At 32.2% G+C, this 25,558-nt stretch overlaps 1 protein-coding gene across 1 annotated transcript in view; it reads right to left on the reverse strand.

The window, feature by feature from the left end:
- Positions 1-394: 394 nt before the first annotated feature.
- The window catches only part of Kif5b (kinesin family member 5B), a 41,143-nt gene continuing 15,979 nt past the window's right edge, over positions 395-25,558 (reverse strand). Inside the window, exons 5-26 of the mRNA XM_046448342.2 lie at positions 25,096-25,144; positions 24,496-24,551; positions 24,315-24,402; positions 24,010-24,134; positions 22,372-22,476; positions 21,972-22,117; positions 20,968-21,116; positions 19,148-19,341; positions 18,431-18,499; positions 16,929-17,135; positions 14,885-15,028; positions 10,150-10,338; positions 9,440-9,557; positions 8,926-8,987; positions 8,711-8,820; positions 7,882-7,983; positions 6,743-6,803; positions 6,561-6,632; positions 6,313-6,417; positions 5,198-5,414; positions 4,531-4,681; positions 395-2,987 (exon numbers count right to left, since the gene is read on the reverse strand). Coding sequence (XP_046304298.1) covers positions 4,551-4,681; positions 5,198-5,414; positions 6,313-6,417; positions 6,561-6,632; positions 6,743-6,803; positions 7,882-7,983; positions 8,711-8,820; positions 8,926-8,987; positions 9,440-9,557; positions 10,150-10,338; positions 14,885-15,028; positions 16,929-17,135; positions 18,431-18,499; positions 19,148-19,341; positions 20,968-21,116; positions 21,972-22,117; positions 22,372-22,476; positions 24,010-24,134; positions 24,315-24,402; positions 24,496-24,551; positions 25,096-25,144 — 2,499 coding nt within the window. The 3' untranslated portion in view covers positions 395-2,987; positions 4,531-4,550. The remainder of the gene's footprint in view (positions 2,988-4,530; positions 4,682-5,197; positions 5,415-6,312; positions 6,418-6,560; positions 6,633-6,742; positions 6,804-7,881; positions 7,984-8,710; positions 8,821-8,925; positions 8,988-9,439; positions 9,558-10,149; positions 10,339-14,884; positions 15,029-16,928; positions 17,136-18,430; positions 18,500-19,147; positions 19,342-20,967; positions 21,117-21,971; positions 22,118-22,371; positions 22,477-24,009; positions 24,135-24,314; positions 24,403-24,495; positions 24,552-25,095; positions 25,145-25,558) is intronic.

Genomic DNA, 25,558 nt, shown 5'->3' on the forward strand with positions numbered 1-25,558 from the left:
TTAACAAACCAATCACTTGAATTTAGGAAAAGACTTTTTAAAGTTATCCTCCATCCAGAACTCAATGGCTGTGGTATTTGAAAAACAAACTTTAAATATTCTTATATTTGTTGATAAAACAACAGACTCAGCTAAACAAAACAAAACAATTCACTATTTCTAGACTAAACGAGGAAAAACTACACTAAAGTAAAAGAACATAGGTGAGGCTGATAATTCATTTCTAGCTCTTAATTTTTCAGCCTACATATTTAATACCTGCTGTTTAAAAGGCTGCAATACATTAAGACTCAAAATTTATATGAATCAGTCACTATTCTGTCAGGTCAGAGAGCCATCTATTAGTTCAGGTAAAATCAACCTGATACTTAAAATACTTTTCAATAAAAAGTCATTATATTTCAAAAAAATTTTCCTCTTTATTGAAACATAAAACACATTTACAGCATGCAGGTTAACTTAAAATTATACGGTGTCTTCCCAAACCAATTATCTTTGCATGTTTTTCAAGCACTGAAAATAAACCAACATATTCCACAGGTAGACTCAGACTCTATTCTGTCACCTCATGTCAAATTCAGAGTCACATACAAATTAAGAGTTATGCACAGTAGTCAGTTTTCTTAAGTTAAGCAAATAATTTAATTGATCACCATGAATAAATATTACTTTTATTTCATTGAGTTTATCTTCTGAACCATTACTCAATACCATTCAGAGTAACATTAATATACCCAGTCAAAAAAAAAAAGGACTGCAAATTGAAATAAGTGTCAATATTCTAGATGGTCAGACATTTCAATTTGTGAGAGTAAATGCTATATTTAATGACCTACCATAGCAAAAAGAACAGTTCACTGAAAACAATTTTTATGAAACTCCTGGTACACTTTATGAAGTTTGAAATTATAAATAGAAAAGAACCATTAAGATATTTAAAAAACCTAACACTGTGTATTCTGAACCACATGCTAGTTACAATTCATTGTTTGTTACACAGCACCATACCCATGATACATCTTACAAGAAACTACTGTATTCAGACAAGAGAAAAAAAAAGTTGTTTTTTATGAATATTGCTAAAGAAGCAAGTTTTCACTTGAGAACAAAATATAAATGTCTATGTGAAAGCAGCCAAATGTCTCTCCATTTAGAAAACTATCACCACAAAGAGGCTTGTAGTACTTTCTTATCTGTAGTACTTATATTTCACTGCACCCAAGATTTCATCTCAATTTATGGAGTGTTTCTTTTAATCAATCCTAAAAGCAACAATCATTTTAAAGGCTGCAGACTACAACAGCAAGGATTTTTGACTGTTAAAAAAATAAATAAATAAATTTTTTTCTTTCAAATCAAAATTATTATAAAAGTGGAAATTACAATAGTTAAGGAAATAGAAAAATAAGCCAATTATGATCTGAGTCTTCTGACTATGGCTCCAAATTTAATAATACAAATATCTGTGTATAAAACTTTTTCAAAAAGTTAATTCTGCCAGCCAGATCCTAATAACAGAATTCTCCAGTTTCCCTACATTCACTGCAAACTTCTGCTAATGTAGTTGTAGTTGTAGTCACCCCCCCCACCAATGGTGAAGCAAACATTGAAATCTCTTCCCTAAAATAAACTGTTGACTTAGTATAATGATCTGAGGAAGAAGTGGCAAAAATTGGTACACAGTTTTATATGTGTGTATATACATATACATATATATATATATATATATATATATATATATACACACACACACACACACACACATACATATATATATATATATATATATGCGCACAAAATTATGGGCTATAGTCAACAATGTAATTTGTTTGAGGATCATTAGTGATTTACAAACAATTCACTATTTCTAGACTAAACGAGAAATAAATTATAGTGTATGACTTAGTGCAGCAGGTTAAAAACACCTTTAGAGACTGTGACTAAAATTTACCTACACATCTTTAACTTCACTGTGTATCTGTCCTGCTTATTCACATTTTCCCCTCAATTTTCATAGGCTAAAAATTTAGATCAGCCCATACAATAGCTAACAATATAAAACTGCTTAATTTTATAGTATCTTAATTCATTTCACTATATGAAAGATGACAAATTGATACCTGTCCAATTCTTACATTAGCTAGCAGGCTCATCAGAATGAAGCAGGGTATTTTCATTCCGTTAAGCTATGTTAAGCATAAATGAGGATGGGAGATAGAATTAATTTTCCAAACTCCCTCTTAATCTGAGTTTTACTTTTGATATGTAAAATATTTCCATTCAATATCTGGGCAACAAGCATTTCAGGAGATAACAATCAAGTAGCCGTGCTCACTCAATCTCAAATGCCTAGTTAGGGCAGTTGTAAGGTTTCAGTGCTTAAACAGCAATTTTCAGAAGCAAATACCAGAGATAATACAAATCATTTTAACCCTGATTTCACTTCAAGGGATTTTAAAATACAGTACTGACCTGATATATTTTGTGGGCATGTAGTGTTGGAAGTGGTAAAATGTAAGACATTTAATCTAAAGATTCAATTTTCCCTAAAAAAAAAAAAGAAAGAAAGTAAAAGGAAGACATTGTAATAGGAAAAGAAAAACAGGAAGCAGTAGCAACTAGGTAACTTAAACAGAGACTCAAAACTAAACATCCATTAAAAAAAGCAAATACAAAAAGCATAATCCTACTAGGTATAGTTAGCTTGGCACAGTGAAGACTAATTTAAGACACAAAAGACAAACTGTGTAATAAATAGGGCCACAGTTGTAAACTGTCATTTTCTCTTCCTAAGACATCAAAATTGCACTCTAGTTGTGTTGGGAAGCAGCAGAGTTTCCAAGAAGAGCGGGTAGGAACAGCTGTACAGGCCAGGTGTAATTTGTACATTTTAAAAAGTTATAGTTCTACAATCCCAAGGGGGTAGAAGTGACAGTCACTGAGTGACTGATACTATATCCTCTTCATACTTCAATTACTTTCAACACCTGACAATGAGAAAACAAGAGGGAAAATTTTTTAGTTTTACAAAACTCATGTTTGAGACAATCATGAAGGAAATAAAATATGCCAACAGTTTATGAACATTTTAGCCAATAGCTTTGACCACTTTTTAAAAAAATGGCAATATTAAATAATTTGATTTCTTCTTTAATTTATTTCTTAAGTGGAATTGTTTATGAACAGAACAATGTTTAAAAGTTCAATCCTTTGGGGCTGAGATTGTGGCTCAGCAGTAGAGTGCTCGCTTAGCATGTGTAAGGCCCTGGGTTCCATCCTCAGCACCACATAAAAATAAATAAACAAAATAAAGGTATTATGTGCAACTACAACTGAAAAATATTAAAAAAATAAAATAAAAAGTTCAGTCCTTTATGTTTTTTCCTCCTCAGTAGAGCTAGGAATTAACTGAACTATATTTGTTTAGAAATTAGAAGGTTGGCTAATTTTTAAAGCAATATACAGTCATTAGCCCACTCTGGTTTTTTGTTTTGTTTTTTTTTTTTCAGTACTAGGGGCCATCTATCACTGAGCTACACACCCAGCCCTTTTCATTTTTTATTTTGAGACTGACTCCTGCTAATAAGTTGCTGAGGCTAGTCTCAAACTGTGATCCTCCTGAGTTGCAGGGATTACATGCATGAACCACACTTGGCCTGGTTAGTGACATTCTTAAATCAAGGACTACTAACCAGCAACTAGATGTCACATACATGGTAGCTGTTAAAAAAAAATGTGGGGAGAGAGGAATGGAGGGATAGGCATAAACAAAAACATAAAATGATAGGAAAAGAGATTGGGTAAAATAAACAATTATAGTAGTTGTTCTCTGGAGCCATCTTCATACTAAATCTCTATTTATGCATTTAGCTAAAAATTGTTCAAAGTGTGGTCCAAGACATAAGACGTACCATGTAAAACTGAGAATTAAGGGTATTAGTATTATTAACATTGTCATCTTACCCCCAAATAAATACAATGTTTAAAAAAACTTATTTTTGGTTACCAGGGATTGAACCCAGGGGCCCCCAATCACTAAGCCACAACCCACAACCCCTGCCCTTTAAATTTTTTTTTAATTTGAGACAGGGTCTTCCTAAGTTGCTTAGGGCCTCACCAAGCAACTGTATATGATATTTGAAGCTTCATACTTCAAATATCATATACAGAAATTTCAGTTTTGGAAAATAACAAATATGAAAAAAAATTATTATATCTCATTAAATTTTCAAGAAAAGGGAATAATTATAAACCATGGCATACTCATTAGAGAGAATACCAAGAACTATTACAAATGATCCAATGTTAGGTTTAAAAACAGTAAGAACTCAAATTTGTATAGTATGATCTGAACTAAAAAAAAAAAAAGACTGGAAGAAACCATACTAAGTTCCTTCTATAATCATGTAAGGAAAAAATGACAGTAATATAAATTAAAAAAAAAAAAAGTCCAAAAGTCTGTTTAACAACCAATAGCTCAACACTTCCATGTGCAGCTATGATTTCAAAAGTCAGATATAAATTACAAACCTTTGAAGATGTGTAAATGTTTATACTTGTTTGCCTCCTCCTCCTCGTACAGCCACTGGCTGACTATTCTGAACAAATGCACCTCCTCCACGAATTGCACTTGGATGAGTTGGAGAAGCTGCTGGATGTTGCCCAGGACGAATAGGTTTAGCTATTAAGAAACACAAAAACTGACTTAGAAAAAAGCTTAACACATGACTGCAGTGACTATTTAGGTCTCTTTTTCCTTCTGAAGAATTCCCACTATATTTTGCCTTTTTGTTTTTTTGATTTCTCTCTTTCTGAACACATCCTTTTCTCCAGAACCTATACAATCCTTACTTAGCTCCTTAAAACTTTTATTCCTGCAGCAGTAATTACTCTGAAACATGAAATAAACACTGATGGCTTATTTTCTTGTGATTTTCTTTTTGCTTTAATAATATTTATCTATACAGTTTCTCATAACCCTAACCATTCTTGCTTGCATATCTACTTATTTATCTACTTGTCCTAGTTATGTAGTTATTTCTCATTTCCTTCCTAAAGGTATCACCCTGTTGAGCTATAAACAAAAGACAAATACTACCATGAGAAGACATAAAATTTCAGATCATGTTCAAGTACACAAAAGCATTTATACTTCGAAGTATTCATAGCTTAAAGGTTTTCAGTATGTTCTACTAACCAATCTGTGCAGAATGCCCTCTTCTGGCCATATTCTTTGACCTGACTGCTTCCTTTATGCGATCTACTTCTTGCTGATAACGTTTACGATCACGAGATGCATTTTCTTTGGCTTCTTTCAGTGCTGACTCCAAAGCTTTCACTCTCTCGGCTGTAGCTCTAAGTCGCTTCTCTAACTTAGGAAGTTCACAGCGAAGATCTGCATTATCCCGTACCAACTAAGGTACATAAACAAAATACAGATTCTAGCTTTAACAAAATGGTTTAAGAAAATAAGAGAATTTCAAAATTTCTCTTTAGAAAAGAAGTAAAACTACATTTTCTGTAAGGTTTTTCCATTTAGCTAATTGAATTTAAGCAGCAACATGCAACATTATAAACATTCATACCTACTTACACATATTTCTCCCAAAGATATACTTTCATTTAATTTGGGGGAAGAATGGATTGTTCCTTTCTCCTACTAGGCAAAAACAATAAAGTACACATAGTGATCGTGCATAGTGCTTTCTTCAGTGTTCATAAGGTGAAATGAATATCCTTTTAGGATATTAAAGCACAAGTAAGTATAAACTTAGTGTGTCCCTTAGTTAAGTATTGAAGATAAGTTTATCTTACTCTGGTGCTAGATAGCAATAAAGTTAAAAAAAATGGAGTGTGTTCAACTTTTTAATAGTAATTTAAAATCATTTATCAAGCCATAATTTTAAAAATCAGGAAAAAACCCCACAGAATTATTTAAAAAAAGAAAAAAAAAAAAAAAGACTGCCTCATTATTTTAGATAGCAGGAGAGTAAATGTAAAAAGACCAAAAATGGGGATGATGATTCTATTTTAACTACAAATACTCACCTACCAAAAATTACTATAACGAAATAAAGAAAACTGACAGATCTAAAATCCTGCAGGAGAAATAAGAATACATGTTTTCAATGGCCTTGGCTGATATTAGGGTTGTTAATATGGCAGTCTTTAGTGGTTTCTTTTTTATAATCACTTAATACAACGATGGAATAGCTCAGGGTATAAAAAATTTCTTACGACTCTGAAAGATTAAAATACTTTGTACTCCTGTATTTCAATCTTAAAATCTGTCACCACAAAATAAACTATTACCTGTTTGTGTACTTTAGTGAGTTGTTCAAGATTATTTTCAAGAAAGGAGATTTTTTGCTTTTGAGCAGCACTCCCTCCGGTGTCATCAGAATCGATCTCGGCACTCTGAGAAAAGAAGTTTGATCAATACTATGAAAAAATTTAAAATCCCCCCCAAAATCTAAGCCTATCTACAAAACATTTATATGACAATGTGAAATCATTTCACCGATGAATAAAAAATAACCACCTCAGCATTATTATATTACCTTTTTAACTCTGGTAGCCAGGTCCTGAACAAAGAGCTTGCGCAGATTATGTAAAGTCTGAAGTTCTTTTGCCTTGAATTAAGAATAGCAATATTTTTGGAATTCAGTCTTTAAATTCAGGGAACACACACACACACACACACACCCCTCCCCAATTCTACTTATTTTTACATTTTTCTTACCACAGTCTCTTCCAAACCCTTCAGGTCTTGTCTTGCTTGTTCTCGTCTATCTTGCATAATACTACAAGTAGAAGAAAGTATTTTTTCAAGTTTGATTCTATAAATTCTAGTTTATTTAATGCAAGAGCTCAATCAAAATATTTTGTGAAAGAACTGATCTTAAATCCAAATAAATGAAATATACTCTAAGTTTATCCATATTGTATTTTCCAAAGAAATTTTTATGCTTTATAACCTTTTACCTGGGAGGAGCAATCATTGGGGACTGGATCCAGGGGCTTTACCGTTGTGCTCCATCCCTAACCCTTCTTATTTTTTATTTTGACATAGGGACTCCGTATGTTGCTTGGGGACTCACTGAGTTGCTGAGGTGGGCTTCAAACTTGCAATCCTCCTATCTCAGCCTCCAGAGTTGCTGGGATTACAGGTATGTGTCACCATGCCCAGAACTTTATATTCTTTTAAATCGATAATTTTCACTTTGAAATATGCCATATATGTAGTATACTGCTACTTGACCAGAATGATACTGATTAACTGGTAATTAAAGAGATTATAAACTGTCCAAAATTAACATTTTAAATTGAAATTATTCTTAGCAAAATTATGGCTGTAATTCAGCAGAATATTTATAAAATCTTCTCTGAACTGGTTGATGGTATAACAATCTCAACACTAATTCACTGTAAATTGTCTTAGAAACTCAAGATACGTGAAAAATTATAGCCACAAGTTTTTTATCTGCTCAGATTCTGGAAAGCTAAGTATTAACTCAGTAAATGAGAAAAAGTCAACAGTGAAAACCTGTTTGAAAATATAAGGTTAAAATAATAATTTTCCTTTAATAAAATCAAATTTGACAAAATGTCAGTTTTTGAGGTAGGTATTAAAATTTTCTGTTACTGTCATGTTTTAGGTTTATTTTTATAATGGCTCCTGAAGTAATATGACAACAAAGAAATCGTAAGTAGGTTGATAACAGGACTCTAAATCTTGACTATACTGAAATATAACATTGCTTTCACTGAAGTACAAGGGTATATTGCAAGCTTTTACACATAAATCAACTCAGAAGACTGATATTATCTACATAACATCTACAGTTTTATTTCAAAATTTTAATGAAAACAATTACTCACGTAAGTTCATGTAATTTTCTGCTCTTTTCCTGATCTGTAGCTTTCAGCTTCTCATGTTCTACTCTTAGACGTTCCTGCTCTAACATCATTTTCTGGTTTTGGCTGACAAAAGAAAAGAAACATAAGCTCAATTTCAGTTTTCTGGATGCCATTGTCACAATTTTTTGAAGTCTAAAATTATATAATTACAATCTTCAAAAATCCAAGGCCTCCCCTGTTATCCCATGAGGGCAGAAAGGAAGGGGGACATGCCTAGTTAGAGCCATATTATATTTTTCATATTTTAATTTAATGATTTTATTCAAGAAATCCCAATTCCTGCTTCCATTACGCATTAATACAACACCTACATGTCCCAAATTTGTCATCATTTTGTTTTTCACTCTCCTACAGTTCCTACTTAAATGGTTGCAAACCTCTAATGTATAGAGTCTATGGATATGAATCTGGTTATGGAAGTAGGCAAAATATATTCTATATAAACTGAGATGACAATTTCTACTGAAACATTAGCATTTTAAAACCCACCATTCCCAGGTAAGACTGTTCTCAAATGACTCAGAAATTATCTATTTGTAATAATGAGTTTAACCTAGATTTTTTTTTTTTTTTGTCTTTTTACTGAATATTTAGATAAAATGACCTAAATTTTCAAGAATTTGACCAGGAACTTAGAAGTTTTACTCATAAGTGTGAAAATTCCTTATTTTCCAAGTAAAAAATCTATAGGTTACTAAGACTGTCAGTTGGAATTAATTATTTCATCCTGCTTAAACAGCCACCGTTTATGAATTAATTTATTCTAAGAAAGAAACAGTATAATACTTACTCTTGAAGATCAGTTATAAGTTTTTCCTTTGCCTCAACTTCATCTCTCAAACTACTGATTTGTTTTTGATGAGTTTCTCTGTGACTCTGGATTTGTTGTTCAACAGCTTGCTAACATTTTCAGAAAAAAAATAAAGATATTAAAAATGAGACTAACAAAAACTATTAATAATGATGGATTAAAGCCATTAGAATCAAATGTAACATCAGACTTGCCTTAACTTCATTTGCAGTCTGAACCTTATTTAAGTGCTCTTTTTCCATCTCATGGACTTTTTCTGTTTGGGTAAGGAAGGAAAAAAATGAAATAAACCTTCTAGTTTCTCACTAAGCCAAGGACACAAATGGGTTGTGTTATATTTTTCTTAGCAGTCCTCCAAGCTTAATGATATGTTGACTAGTACCCTTAGTTATATCCATTGTGCTGATAATATGGAAGGGAAATGAAGTAGTCTCTCAAATCCCTATATTAAGATTTAAACACATACATGCGCACATACATACTCTCTTTCTCTACATAACTTTGTGGGACATTCCTAGATTGGCCATTTATATATTCTAACACAATTTAAAAAAATATTTTAAAGTCATGTTAAAGTATTATGATTTGCTTATCATTCCAAGTTATCCATATTCCTACCATTTTCTTTATAAGTATACAACAATTACATTAAAGTAAGAAAGGATTAATATAGATATAACTCATAGATAATTAATTGAAAGATAATACCTTGTGCTCGGAGCTGGACTAATTCTTCACTGAGACAATCAACAGATTCTTCCAGCTGTCTTTTCTTTTGCTCCACATTTTGAAGGTATTCAGTCAATGACTTAATTTTGGCTTCATGCTTTTGAGAAAAAAATATATTGATATGAAGTGGAAAAACTATCTTCATGCACACATTTTGTTATGAATATTTTCAAGGAAATAAGTTTTACTAATATATGTAAATGTATGATAGATCTGAAGGTATTTCACCCTAGAATGTTCAGGTACCAGATTTAAAACATTAAATGGTTACCTGTATAGCTATGCCAGTTGTGAACTAAAGCAATGAAAGACTGCAATATAATATTCTTCTCACTACCTCCATCTAATGTCATCCACTTCCCTCTGTGAATAATTCCTATCTTGGTGAATGACTCCATTACTCAGCAGCCAAACTGGAAAACTGGTCCCCTGCAATCCTGCCCATTCTGAAATTCTTCTAGTCTTCAATGGTCACAACAGTCATATCTTTAAATATACTTACTGTATATACATATTGGCAAATATAAACCAGTTAAGTCATTCAAGTTATTATACTATAGTGAGATTAGGTAAAAAACTTGACTAAATTAAGCTTTTGATTTAGTTACTGACAATTTGATTTAGTTACAGAAGCACAATTTATATCTTTGTTTAAAAAATAAAGAAATTTTGTTCTGTAACACACATACCTGAGAGATACGAAGCTGGCATGCTGCTAACTCCTTTTCATTTTCTTCCATTTTTTTGTTGCTCTCAGTTTGTGTGCTTTCTAATTGTTTGCAGCGTTTCACCATTGTTTTTACTTCTGACTTCATTTTGCTAATGTACAGTCTTGCAACAGTGAACTCTTCATCTATCATACCAGTTCCCTCAGGTTGCTGTGAGATAAAAGTGAAATAAAAAGTTAAAGCCCAAAATATTCAAGTATGTGTTTTTCCTATTAGACTTGAAAGTGTGCAATTTTTAAAAAATTACACTTTTAATAAAGGGCAAGAGCTTACTTTTTCCTTTCCTACTTTGAACCCTGAAATAATGTTAATCTATGCCTACAAAACATAAAAAAAGAATATAAACATAAACACACTGATGCATTATGCCTCTTTCAACTTCTGTGTTTCCTCTTCACAGGACCTCTTCTGTAAAATCATTAATGTGCAACTTAAGTTTAAAACTTAATAAGGGTGCTTAGGGAGAGAAAGGAAGACTTTTAAGCTTAATAAGGAGGAACCATGGTAACTTTTACAGATTTTATTACAAAATTATTAGTGGAACTTGGAAAGGAAGAAAAAAATTCTTTTTTCGTTTTTTGGGTTTTGTGGTTGTTGATGATATGAATGTCAAGAAAAACTCCTGGAACTAATAAGCGATTATAGTAAGATTGCAGGATACAAGGTTGATGTATAAGTAAACCGTTTTCCATATCACCAATGAATAACTAGAATTTGAAATTAAAAAATACAATGTCATTTTCATTAGCACCAATGGAATAGAAAACACAAGATAATATTGAAGTGTAAGTCTAACATAATATGTAGAAGATCTACATATAGAAACACCAAACACTGATGAAAGAATGTATTCCCACCAAAATCACAGAAAGCTATTTTGTGAATATTGACACACTGACTTTGAAATCTGTAAGTAGAGTCAAAGATCCTGAATAATGAACAGAATGCTAAAGAAGAACAAAGACTGACACTAAAGATTTACTGTAAAGCTTCAATAATCAAGATAGTAGAGTAGTCTCCCTTTCCTAGGGAAATAAAAATATATTCCACACATGTCTGAATCCAGATATTACTTAACTTTGTATGTGCCAAGTTTTTTCCTATAAATATATACCTATGATAAAGTTTAATTTATACAGTGGGCATAGTAAGAGATTGACAACAACAGTAAAATAACAATTATAATTATATACTGTAAAAAGTTACTCAAAACTTATGGTTTAGTTATGAAAATTTTTACTTAATATTTTCAGACTATGGTTTACTGCAAGTAACTGAAACTTTGGAAAGCAAAACCATGAAGAGGAAGAGACAAAAGTATTGACAAAAGAAAAGATAATTGCGTCAATGGAATAGCAGAGAGATCACAGGAACAGATCCACACAAATATAGTAAATAAGATCTCTAACAAAAGATAGTCTTTTAAACAAATGGTGCCATAACCACACATCCACACACAAAATAATGAAACCTGATGCAGATATTATATAAGTTAAAAAACTTAACTCTGAATGGATCACAGACCTGAATGTAAATACAAAACTAAAAAATTTTTAGACGATAACAAAAGAGAAAATATAGGTGACCTTGGGTTTGGGGGTAAATACTTAAATATAATAAAAAAAAATGCAATCAATGAAAGAGAAAAAAAGGTTAATTTGGAATTCATTAAAATTAAAAATTTCTGCTCTGTAAAAGACACTGTTAAGAGAACTAAGACACAGACTTAAGAAGTATTGTAAAACACTATTTGATAAAAGACTCATAATCAAAATGTACAAAGAATTCTGAAAATTCAACAAGAACCCAAATAACCCAACTACAAATTAAAATAACAATGACCTAACCTTATACATTAAGAAAATAGCTAATATCCAAAATAATAATAATAATAATAATAATATTAAATGATGGTGAGGATCTGAAACAACAAGAACTCAATTAATTGCTGGGAGGAAGGCAAAATGCTATAGCTATTTTAGAAGACAGTTTGGGAGTTTCTTACAAAGTTAACAAACATATAATCCAGCAGTCACATTCAAAATCACACTGCTGGATATTTTTACCCAATTGAATTGAGAACCTTGTCCATAGAAAACCCTGCACATGAATGTTTATGGCAGCTTTACTCATAATTCAAAAAGTAGAAGCCACTGAGTAGGTGAATAGATAAGTTATTCATAAATTGTAATATTATTCAGTAATAAAAGAAATGAACTACTGATGAAAGAATCACAAATGAAAGGTAGTGTGAAAAGCTTACAGTGTGATTTCAACTATATAACATTTTGGAAATGAGAAACACGGATCGTAAAAACATAAGTGAACTCCAAGGTCTTAGGGGTAGGGATGAATAGGTTAAAAAAAGCATGGGGGTAGTGAAAGTATTCTATTTGATACTGTAATGATGGAGCTATCATATACAATTTTTTATTCATACAAATGTAAAACATAAAGACTGAAGTGTAATATGGAAAAAAATGTAGAGGCTAACAGGAAAATATAAATGTGTAAATGGTACCATTACTGAGGATTCTCATTTTTAAAAATTTTTATCCAAGTACCTATTTGCAAGACTGACTGACATTCAAAACACTATAATGGCATAGTGAATAAAGCAGTCAAGTAATCAGGGAACCTATACTCTATCTCTGGCTCTGCCACTAAACATAAATTACTTCTATTTATTTCTCTATCATTTTTTCACTTAGATTATGATTACTTGAACACAAAATGGAAAGGTTTTTTTTTCTTAACAGAAGTACTTTAATACATAAAACAAATTTTCAACAACACCTTTCTAGTGTTTAATGAAAAGAAGTCAATCTTTTCCATTCCCAGAGGTTCCTACATATCTCTATATCTCATATAACTTCACGATAAACAGGATAAGACAGAATGTTCAGACTGATGGTAAAGAGAGTGTAAAGTAAGTCACCCATAATTTAATAATACCTTTCCTTTGTTTCAAAGGTAAATCAATGAAGAAATGACCAGATACAAGAAAGGTCACAAGAATCCTTGCCTTCATCAACAAAAATTGACTTTAAACAATAAACAAATGTAAAGAATGTGTGTTCCATATCAAAAACCTTTATCTTCATTTCTAACTCTTGTTAAACTTATAGGCTCTCACTATAAACCCAAGTACAAGCTCATTCTCCATGTTATTATAATTAGATTTTTCTTTTTTTTGCCGGGGCGGCGGCGGGGGGGGGGGGGGGGGGGGAATACTAGAGTGTTAAGGTTTGGAATGTGGTGTTCCCCTAAAGCTCACATGTGAGACAATGCAAGGTTTGCAGGAGAAATGACGGGTCATAGTCTTAACCTAATCAGTGATTTAATCCCTGATGGTATTAACTGAGAGGGAACTGGAGGAAGGTGGGATGTGACTGGAGGAAGTGGTTCACTGGGGGTGTGGCTATAAGGTATATATTTTGTATTTGGAAAGTGGAGTCTCTCTGTTTCCTGATCACCATGTGAGCTGTTCTCCTAGGCTACACTCTTCTGCCATAATGTCCTGCCTCACCCTCAGCCTGGAGGAATGGAGCTTGTTGTCTATGGATTGAGACCTCTGAAACCGTGAGCCCCTAAATAAACCTTTCCTCCTCTACAGTTACTCTGGTCTGGCATTTCAGTCACAGTAGCGAAAAAGCTAACTAAAACATGGGGACTGAACTCAGGGGCACTTAACCAGTACCACATCCCTAGCTCCCCCTTTTGATGTATTTTATTTAGAGACAGGGCCTCACTGAGTTGCTTAGTACATCGCTAAATTTCTGAGGCTGGCTTTGAACTCATGATCCTCCTGCCTCAACCTCCCAAACCTCTAGAATCACAGGCATATAATTAGGTTTTAATCAAAAAAGTAAGGTCCAAGGAATAACTACAACAACATACAAATTTTTCATATTATGTGCATATTTTTGCACTTAAAAAAGATAGGAGCCAGATGCAGTAGCTCACATGGATAATTCCAGTAAGCTGAGAGACTGAGGCAGGAGAAGCCCAAGTTCAATGCCAGCCTGGGCAAATTAGCAAGACTCTTTCAAAAATTAAAAGGGGCTGGAGGTAAAGTATCATTGGATTCAATCCCCAGTACTGAAAACAAAACATCAACGACAAAAGATTATTTGAAGGGGGCAAAAAAAAGGGGCATAAAGTATGGCAGATTTTTTAAAACTGATAACTTTAGGAGGGGGGGATAGGGATTGAAATCAAATTCTCTCCATGTATGATTTTATCAAAATGAATCCAACTACTATGTATAATTAGAATACTCAAATTAAGAAAAAGATAACTCTAAAGTTCATTATTATTCTCTGTACTATTGTATATTTAAAATATTTCATACTAAAATTTTTTAAAAGAATGAAATACTCATCTTTTATTTAAAGCACTATAGTTTCTTTCCTGAGCTAATCTGTTCCAAAGACTTTCACCTATGGCAATTTATTAAGATTGATTTCTAAGTGTGAAATCCTTTCACAGTAGAAGAAAAAGCCAAACGTGAGGTTTGACAAGTGCTACTTACTGAAGATTTTATTTGGATAACCTCATTCTCTTTTTTTTCCCCATATTCCATCTACCACACATGGCTGTTTTAAGAATAAGTATGGGTATGAAATGTATGTAAAAATTAAGTAGTAAACAAAAGTATGAGTTACATATAGATTATACTTGTTATTGTATTTACCTTTACATCATTATTTCCCACGGCAATTCCTATTTCTGCAAGGTCTTTCAGTAAAGATGCCATCATCTCAGCTGCTCGTTTCTTCTGGTGGTTGGTCATTTCCTTAAGTTTCTGAAGCTCAGCATCTATACTTGCTAAAGTTGCCTAACCAGACCAAAAATAAAAAGTATAGTTAAACTATTAAATGAATATAAAATTCAAATATTCACAGGTATTTCAAGTTTTTCACCTAGCTCTTACTAAACCATGTATTTTCTGCTTCATGTTCCTGAACTATCCTGAATACTGAGCCAGCTCCCATCTCAAGCTTAATATGTACTTTAGACTTATAAACTATGTCATAAAGCAACTGCATTATATTTCACTGAGATAAAGTACCTACTCTTAAATTCACTAGAAATTTTTGAGACTGGATGTTTTCTGCCTAGAAATGAGACACATCAAAATTAACAAACTAACCTTATAATCAAGCTTACAGTTTTCTATATGGTTAATGTGCTCTCCTCATCCACTCTCTATATACTTATCACTTAAAAGAATACACTTAAACCCAGGATTTTGTGCATGGTAGGCAAAAACTCTACCACTGCACTACATCCTTATCCCCCATATTACTACTTTTGATACATGATGCAATTCAATAGGTGTTAGTGATGAAGTAATTGTATTACTTGACTTTAATGACTATAAGTTAGCTATTTTACCAGGTACAAAAATCACCAAATATTGAAAATTATAACCCATTTTGGCTCACTTTAAAGCTCTTATATCACAGATCAGATAATGCATTTTTAATGTGACCTAATGATTTTTAGTCAATATACTTTAGTAATGATGCCATCATCTCAGCTGTTTATTTCTTCTAATGGTTGGTTATTTCCTGAAGTTTCTGAGTATCAGTACAGTGTATGTTCCCCCACTTTCATCTACAATATGATACCAGTTTTCTTGAAAGTGTCATAACATAGTATGCTTCTACCATATATGTTTAAATTGCCTGACATTTTCTCTAACTATCAAATTATTATTAATACTGGTTAAACATGTTTCTAACTAATTATCAATGTAATGCTGACTTTAGCTCCTCAATTGAGACAATTGGAAGACTAAAACCAGTAGACAAGGACCAACTTACAGACTTCTAAGAAACTTCTGTTTTTCTACCAGATAACAATTAGGTTTCTTAGTATTAAATCAACTCAGGAAAACATTGATAATGATGTCTTCAATCTCTGTGGTACTAAATATAACTTCAAGTCAATAATTACTTTGGAGATTAAGAAGGGAAAATGAATTCATCAGGAACAAGAAAGCTTTTAAAAGTGCTACTTTGTAGAGCTCATAAACAGGGAAATTAAGTGGTGGATACTGATCCTGAGTACAACTCTAGGTGCTGATTTCTTAACAAAAAGCTAGCATTAACAACAACAAAACATAAGAAAACAGCTCATTAGTGGTGAAACTGAAACAATTAAAGCTACTTACTATTCCTGGCATCAGTATTAGAGGTTGGCAATTCTGTCCTATTGCAACAAGTAAACATCTCCATCTATTGGAGAACCATATGAAAGATTCTAATACATTGTGCTGGGAAGGCATAGGTGGTGAGTATATAATAGTGAACAAAAGGTAAATTATGAGCATTTATATATTCTTATGACTACTACAAAGAATTCACTTAAATAGCATTTTATTTTATGTGCATGTCTGTATTTGCCATTTGAAAAATCATTTAATAGCTTAACTAAAAAAAATAGGTTTCTTTCCCCCTTTATCATTTGGAATATTATTGAAGAACAACCAACATCTTCAAAAACAGAATTTAAGTTACATACTAATAGACCTTTAGGAATCCAAAGAATAATCCTCCTTCCCTACCTATACTTCTAAGGCTTCACAAACAGAGGGAATTAAAGTTGAGAGCCTTGAAAATTGATGCTTTCAATCACAGGCTAATATAGAAATAAGTTACTTAAGTAATTTTAAAATGAATATTGTACTAAGGTTTTAAGAAAGAAAATAATAAATAATAACTAAATCCTACCGATTTCTGATTCAATTCATCGCTTAGCAGTTCATATTCCTTAGTTTTGTCTTCAACTTCCTGAGACTTCTGATCATAATTGACAGCAAGTTCCTCTAAGGCCTGTAAAACTTCTTTTACTTCTTCCTTAGAGGCATCATTTTCTGCTTGAAGGCGATTCAGCTCTGCTTGCATATTGTCTTGATCCCTTCTGGTAGATGCCAAAAGCTATACGAAAAGTAAAATATCTATTTGTACTGAAATTATATAGGCTTAAAAAAAATCTATTTGCTTCATCATTGCTAAGCACAGGGAAATTAAATGTGGGTGCTAGTAAGCATATCAACATTCATTAATTTAACAGATTTACTGAATGCCTACTATGTCTAGGCACTTTTCTAGACACTGTGGCAAACAGGAAAGCAAATATTAAAATAAAGACATTGGCTCTGAAGAATCCAGTAAAAGAGAAGACCATCATATAAATAAGTGCAATACAAGACAGAATCTAAGAGCCATAAAAGAGGAAAGGGACAAATAAAGTGCTTGATAGTGTAGGAAAGGGGGATATTTCTCTAAGGAATTCATAAAAAGTTGGCTAAGAATAGGGAGATTTAAGTCACGTGCAAATTAGAATTGATAGCAGACAAAGGCATTCTAGACTTAAGAACAGTATACACAGACACAAGAAGTTATATACTCGGAAGAATTAGTTAAAAGTTTTAGACTTGTTTTGGGTGAAACAAGGAGTAGCATCAGTGCCATGCCTCAGAGAACTATGGCATCAGCTTATAAAAATTTAACTGGAAGGACAACAAGAGACTAGTCAGGAAAATACTACAACCATGCAGGTAAGAAGCTTTTCAAGGGACATCTGGAAACGTGTATGAGTGGTTCAGAGTTGTTTACAATGCTGGGGATTGAACCGAGGACATTGTACTTCCCGGGAAAGCACTATACTACTGAGGTACATCCCCAGCTTTGTGAGATTGTGTCAATAATGGGAGCTAATTGCATTTAGGAATAGGGATGAGGGATGCTAAATGTCCTATATAATGCACAAGACAAAAAATTTATCCATGTCAAATGCCACTTTGAGAAACAATGCTACAGTTGAAATAAGCATAAAAATGAACTGACCACAACACATGACATTTTCAATTCCCCACAAAAAGAGTCATACTCAAATTAACACTTTAGACCTGTACCTTGTGTTTAAATAAATGAGTGAATATAAAAAATTGTGCTTTATACATTTGTTTCCTCATGTACTTTTTATTGAGGGAGATTAAAAAGATCAACAGCAATGTACTTCCAACACAAAGTGGAGGATAATTAAAACAATCCAATAGATGTTTGCTAAAGAATGAATATTTTTAAAAGATCTCTTCTCCCCTCCAGGTTAGAGGAAATTCAAACTTCAAAATACGATCTTTTATGTAATTCCTTCACCTTTTATATTAAAAGGATAAAGACCAACTGTAAAGCTTTTCTGGAAGCATTATGAAGGGTATTTAACTCACCTCTTCCTGATCTAACATTTGTGTCTTCAGTTTTTCTACCAGTTGGCTCTGTTGGTTAATTTCTTCATCCTAGGATTTTAAAAGTATCCAGTTAACAAAGTAGCTCACAACTTGGTTCTGTTTCCCAATATAAATTTAAAAATGAATTTTCCTCAAAATATTTCAAAACCATCTCTCTAAATTCAACATAGCTTACGTCTTAAGAAAATTTTGAAAGAATGTCTTTCAATCATTGGTATAAAAGTCATTCATTAAGTACTTTAAAGTCTAAAAAAAATAAAAGGTTTAAAGTTTTTATTGAAAATGGTCACGTAGCCCACTTACACATGCCATCTGTTTAAAATACATTAAAAAAAAAAAACTGTGTGTGTGTGGGGGGGGGGGGTGGGTGCAGTGGGGGGGTGGGGTGACTGGGGACTGAACCCAGAGGGCTCTCTACCTCTGAGCTATACCCCTAGCTCTTTATTTTTATTTTGAGATGGTGTCTCATGCAACTGCTGAGGCAATCCTCCTGCCTCAGTATTCTGAGTCACTTGGGATTACAGGAGTGCACTATCACACCTGGTTAACCAATTTTTTAAGGTTAAAAGAAATCAATGAATGTGTATAAATATCATAAAGACCCTTAATACTGAAATTTGAAAAAAAATTAGAATAAAAATACCTATGTTAGTAATATTCTGCGAACAAAAAAGATCTAAAATGAACAATGCCTACCTTGTCATCAAGTTGTTTATACAATTTAGCAATTTCTTCTTCACACTTTCTTCTTTCACCATCAGTAAAAGTTCCAGTAACTCCAATTGTGGCTGCTGGTTTATCATTGGTAATATTTATATCCTTATCCACTGCAAAAGCTTCCAAGTTAGCTTTCTCTTTGTCAAACTGTTCATCAACAGGCACTGTTTCCCCTAAAATGAGACAATAAAATGGTTAATCAAAATCCACCTACCTAAAACTAATTTCAATTTTATTCATTTTTACTTTCCTTCTTGACTGTATATTTTCAAATAACATGTCTTTAAGTTCACATATTCTTTTGCTTTGATCAATTCTGCTGTTGGTGTTCCTCATTGCTTTTTTTTTTTTTTTCATTATTTGTTGTATTTTTTAGCTTTAGGATTTCTGGCTGATTTTTAAAAATTTATATCTGCTAAAATTTTTCATTTTGGTCACTTACTGTTTTCATTGGACTCTCTCTCTCTGTATTTTCCTGAAATTTCCACAGCTTACGACAGTTAATTCAAATTCTTTGTCAGGTAGCTAATATTTCCCTTTCCTCCCTTCTTACTTCCCTCCTTTTTTTTTCTCCCCCTCATGCCTTCCCTCTCTTTTGGTACTGGGGACTGAACCCAGGGGCATTCTATCACTGAACTTCAATCCCAGCCTAAGTTGCTGAGGCTGGACTCACACTTGCAATCCTCCTGCTTCAGACTCTCAAACTGCCAGGATTACAAACATGCACCACTATACCCAGCATACCATTTCTTTAGAGTTAGTCACCAGCACTTATTTTATCCCTTTGGTGATGCCACCTTTCCCTGAATGTTCTTGACCCTTATGGCTGTGCTTTGAGGCATTTGAAATAGCTACTTATTTCAGTCATTGCAGATTGGACTCATCTGGAAAAGCCCTTTTACTGTCAGCCCACCCAGAAATTCTGGGTAAGCTGTATGGAGTAACTGTATAGTCTGGGGCCATTAGGGTGGTTTAGTGTTAGGATAGGTTGTAAGACTGGGGCTGCAGTAGCTGCCATGTTGCTGAGGACTGTCCAGAGTCTGGGCTTTTCCACCTGACACTGAGATGATCTGAAGGCACAGTCTGTAAGTTACTCCTTGGAGTTAGGGCAGTGGGAGCCTGCCTACTGCTGGGTTTTAGTGTCCTGGGTTCCACTGAAAAATTCTGTGCTCTCTTTCTCCTAAACACTATGATATGTGGGGCTGGGAAAGAGATGACACAGGTAAGATAATATTGTGCTTTCTATCTTCTTCATTAAATCTTTTCCTAGTTTTATGCTATAAACAGGTATTGTGATTTCACCTGGTTTCTTAACTCTCATGGTTGTTGGACAGTTATTCAAGATTCATGGTTCTGCAGAGAATGACTGCTAGCATCCTATGTCACCATCTTGCTCTGTCCCTCTCTTACTCAGTTTTAAGAGCTATTAGCAACTTTCTTTTCTGCCCAGTCCCTGAGATTCTAATATCTGGAATTATCTTTGATCCTCCTCTATTCTTTGAAATTCAGTCACCAAATCTTGTCATTGTATTGTCTCCACTCTTATTTAGGCACCCTGTTATGTTGTGACTTTCTGATTAGCACCCATGCCTATATAATTACTATGTCAGGTAAAACCAAAATTTAATATAAGATTTATTTTCCTTTTTTATTTGAAGACTCCTAAGTATTTCAAAACTTAAAATGAACATGCTTTGCAATTTTTATTTACATTTTATGTCAAAATCTCAAGTTTATAAAATAGGCCTAAATCTCTATTCAAAAAAAAAATGTAAGCAGACAAATTCTGAAGTTATTACCATTACGCCATCGGTTGAGTTCATTTTCAAGCCACTGAATGGTGTTCCTCAGGGTCTTATTTTTTTCTTTTTCTTTTTCATACTTCTTTTTCCATTGTTCTGCAGTTAACTCTACATTGACACAAACTGTATTCTTAATTGTTTTGGCCCTAAAAAGTGTAATTGGAGGGGAAAAGGATGTGACTGAAATTATTTCTCATATCTTTATGTAATATGTTTATATGGTTAAGTAACACTTCAGACTGTCCTGCTAACATGGAGTTCTCTCAGTCCAAATACTAAAAGCTATTACAAGAGTGCTCATTCTATTCACAAAACAGCTAAATTTGAGCCAGACCCAAAAATCTATGAATAGTTTTAAAAAATAAAAATCAAACACCCATTAAGTTAAAAAAAAAAACAAGTACATATATTTTCTCAAGTGATTTGCATAGTTAAATTAAAAAAGTAAATTATCACTAAAAGGTCAAAGATAAGGTCACTGCTATTGATTTTCCTAGACTAACATTCTTATAGATTATTTGAATCTGTCAAGCATGTAAATAAGCTTAATGAAGGATTATATTTGTTGGGCTTTATTATATGCTTCATATGCTCATTTGCATTAATGGTGAATATAAAGTTGCTCACATAAATTTGGCTAAAGTTAATGTTTGACTTTAAATGTCATGAAATTCAATTCAAACTTCAGCAGCCTAAATAAAATGTAGACCTAACTTGTACTGTCTCTCAATTAAAAAGTAGAGTCTAGCACATCAATAATATGCACTAATTTGAATATTAGCTATTTGACAGGAATAAATATAATAAACAAAGGCCTATCTCCATTTAGGCCTTAGATTTTTTAAAAATTATTTATTTATTTATTTTTAGTTGATGGATCTTTACTTTTTTATATATATGCAATGCTGAGAATAGAACCCAGTGCCTCGCACATTCAAGGCAAGTGCTCTACCACTAAGCCACAACCCCAGCCCTAGGCCTTAGATTTCTTAACAACAAACCTTTGACCAAATAGAAGTGTAGATTTTGTTTCAGACTCATTATATGATGATGGAGAGCAGCAAATAACAATAGTGGTTCTACAGTTGCCACCTAATGAATCTTGAAGAATTCTTGTCATTTTACTGTCTCGATATGGAACATACGTCTATATTCAAAAACAAAACACAGAAGATTGATGGGTTTCTATATAATAAGTACGTTATATACTACTCTAAATAATTAATCAGTTAGTTTAACTGCTTGATATTAAGATGGGAACTAGGAAATGTACACTAATAATATAAATTATTAAAAGATGACTACATTATACATATTAATTTTCTCTTACTCCCAAGCATAAATCTATAGTTAAATAATTCCCCATAAAATAACAAGAAAATTAAAAACATGTATACTCACACTACCCTCAGCCAAAGCAGAAATGACATTTCCAAGTGCAGAAAGTGATTTGTTAATGTTCTTAGCTTCATCCAGAACAGCACCTTCAGCTCCAGTTTTACTAACCTATACATAAGACCCAAAATAATTTAAAAAAATTAAAAGTTGAAGATGATTTTCTTTGAATTTCAAAAAAACTCATATAGGTCATCAGTAATCAGAAGAGAAAAAAAATGAAAGACTCATGATGCTACTTGTCAAACATTTAAGGTGCTCCTATTTTTTGAGTTCTACTTTCAAGAACTTTATCAAACAACTAGTTGTGTAAGAATATGATTAAAGAGACATCAAATTTTATTTTTGGTTTGTGTTCCTAAAGATAACTAATTGACATGCAAATTTGTATTTGAATAATTTGCTAGTCTCTTTGCTACACTGAAAACGAAATCTCAACTTTACTAAGCATAATATTGATGCTATAATTTAAAAAGCAGCTTAAACATACTATATAAGAAAACTTGCTTCTTTTAAAAAATGTAAAATGTCTAAATACTATGTCAAAGATAGGTTAGAACAGTAAGTTATCATGTTAGCTAAATAAATGGTTTCTTGCACAATGAGAGGTAGTCTTTGAAATATGTATATAAGATTTGAGTAGAAGGGAATATATACATTATTCTAATCCAAAGAAATGAAATTACCAGAACAATAAAATAATAATGGTGACAGAGGTCCCTACTAAAACATGCAAACATTCAAATTTTAACATAAACTATAATTAGATTAAATAGGATTATAATAATGACAAACATGAAAAAGGAAAGAAAATAAATAAGCAGAGTGGACCCTTTGTATCCATACATTCAGCCATGGAAAAAACTCAGGAAAAAAAAATTCATTTGTACTGAACACATATAGAAGTTTTTTTTCCCCCCCTTGTCATTATTCTCTAAACAAAATAAAATAACTATTTATATAGCATTTACATTGTGTTAAGTATAGGTTATATGCAAACACTAAGCCATTTAATAAAGGGACTTGAGCAGCTGAGGAATTGGGTATAGGGACTTTGGAGGTTTCCGGAAAAAAATCCCCCACAGACACTGAGGAATAACTGTAGGATGAAACCAGAAAGGACTAAGAGACTAGTTTTAATGGTCAATACAGATAAAATAAATAGCAAAATTAAGAAAGGGATACCTAATAAAATGCATAATGACTTATGCTGAACAACTTTTTTTTTAAAGAGCTTTATGGCTATACATAGTAGTTAGGTTCACCCAATAAACTCATACATGCATGAAAATCAATTTCAGTTTAGGACCCCCCTTTTACTCCTGTCATCACCCACCCCTTTCTCTACTCTGCTAGACTTCTTTTTGCTCATCAATTAATTTGTATTTTATTGGTTCTTTAAACAATCAAAATATAGATTTTAAGTCAAGGTAGTACTTACTGGTTGAACCAAATATGGCCAGATAAATAGGAAACAGATAATTCAACTTACATAAGTAATCATAAAGCATTGGAGTTAAATTTTCAGATTACCAAATACAATATTATAGATTTTCAAATTATAACAATGAAACACTACATAAATCCCAATTTAAAATTTAGAAAAATGCTTAAATATCTAGAGTACATAAATTAAGACTTTACCTTTTCACTACCAGCTAAATCAACGAGATAAAGTTTTCCACTCAGCTTTTGCTCTGTTTGAGTGTTTTCTTGTTTTACATTAATAAGAAATATACTGTGACTCCTAGAACTATGTTCATTCATATCTGAAAAAAAAAATAAACAATAATAAACATGCCTTTCCTTCACTAATCAATTTTCCTAAAGCATTAGTTTATATAAGAAAAGCCTTGCAATTAATCAACTAGAAATAAATCCATTCTCATATCCTTAAGGATATAAGATTGACTTATTTCCTAACAAGTATTAATAAATTTTCTACTTACTTGTAACTGCTACATGTCTGTTGGATTTTCCTTCATCTATGGTATCCATAACTTCATCTGGACTACATACAAAACGCTCTGTGCAGCCCTGTGAAATAATTGTTTTTAAAAGTAGGTCAATATTCTTCAAAAAATTTGTTATGAGGCTATTCTAAACATTCTCTATTATTTTAATAAGTACCTTTACATAGGGAACTCGGTTTTTGTCTTCATGAACTGAAAGGTTGGTCTTTGAAACTGAAAATTAAAAATAAATAATATCATTAATATTACTCTAAACATTAGCTATGAAATAACTCCTACAATTAACAGGCTTCCTTGAACAGCCTAAAAATGTAGGTAAACGTTTAAAAATATGAAAATACTGCTCCTAAAGCAGTATTTTATATTCAATAGGAAATTCAATAGAAACCAATGCAGCAATATACAATTTTAGGTCCATTCAAACCTCATTACTCACATTTTATAAATAAGAACATTAAGTTTCAGTGATTCAATAGTTTATATACAGACAATGTTATCTAACTGACAGCTCATTAGAACTCGGGTTCTGTAACTCCCAGTTCTAAGTATTATTTAAAAAGTACTCACTAGTATATTCTTTAAATCAATTATTCTATATGTCAAAAGATATCCCCTAGAACCTCAAAAACAAAACTTTAAACGCCCATTTCCTATAATATAAGTCAATTTCATACATAACTTATTAAGAAATGGTCTCATTCTACTAAAAGTAACAGGTACTAATTAAAAATGAACAAGAAGCAAGACTTTAACTTACCATCTAGTAGGTCCCTTATCTTATCCAAATATATTTCAAAATATGAAACCTAAAGGGCAAAGAAAAAAGATCAAGCAATTCAAATTAGAAATTAGCTTATTCACTTACCCATTAAATATTTAACGAGGTCTGACTGGCAGTTATAGTCTACACTAGGGGGACAGAGTTATAAATTAATTAATGACACTTCACATTCTAATGGAAAGACATAGATTAATTTAGTTGCTTAAATATCTAAAATTAAAAGCAATTTCTATTATATATCTTCATTTAAAATAAATCAGACTAGGTAGAACAGAAAACAAGCTTTTTTACTTTATATAGAAAGTGGCTAGAGAAAAAAAGAAGGGGCTAAGGACATAGAGACTTAGTTGATTTATTTAAAGTAATCTAGTGGCATATGAATAAGAATCAAGGTTACTACCTTTCAACTATATATGGCTGAAAAAATAATTTTACTATT

This window comes from Marmota monax, unplaced genomic scaffold (genome assembly GCF_021218885.2).
Source record: "Marmota monax isolate L192 unplaced genomic scaffold, Marmota_monax_Labrador192_F-V1.1 WCK01_AAM20220418_F8-fsc00066, whole genome shotgun sequence".
In the NCBI taxonomy this organism is placed as follows: domain Eukaryota; kingdom Metazoa; phylum Chordata; class Mammalia; order Rodentia; family Sciuridae; genus Marmota; species Marmota monax.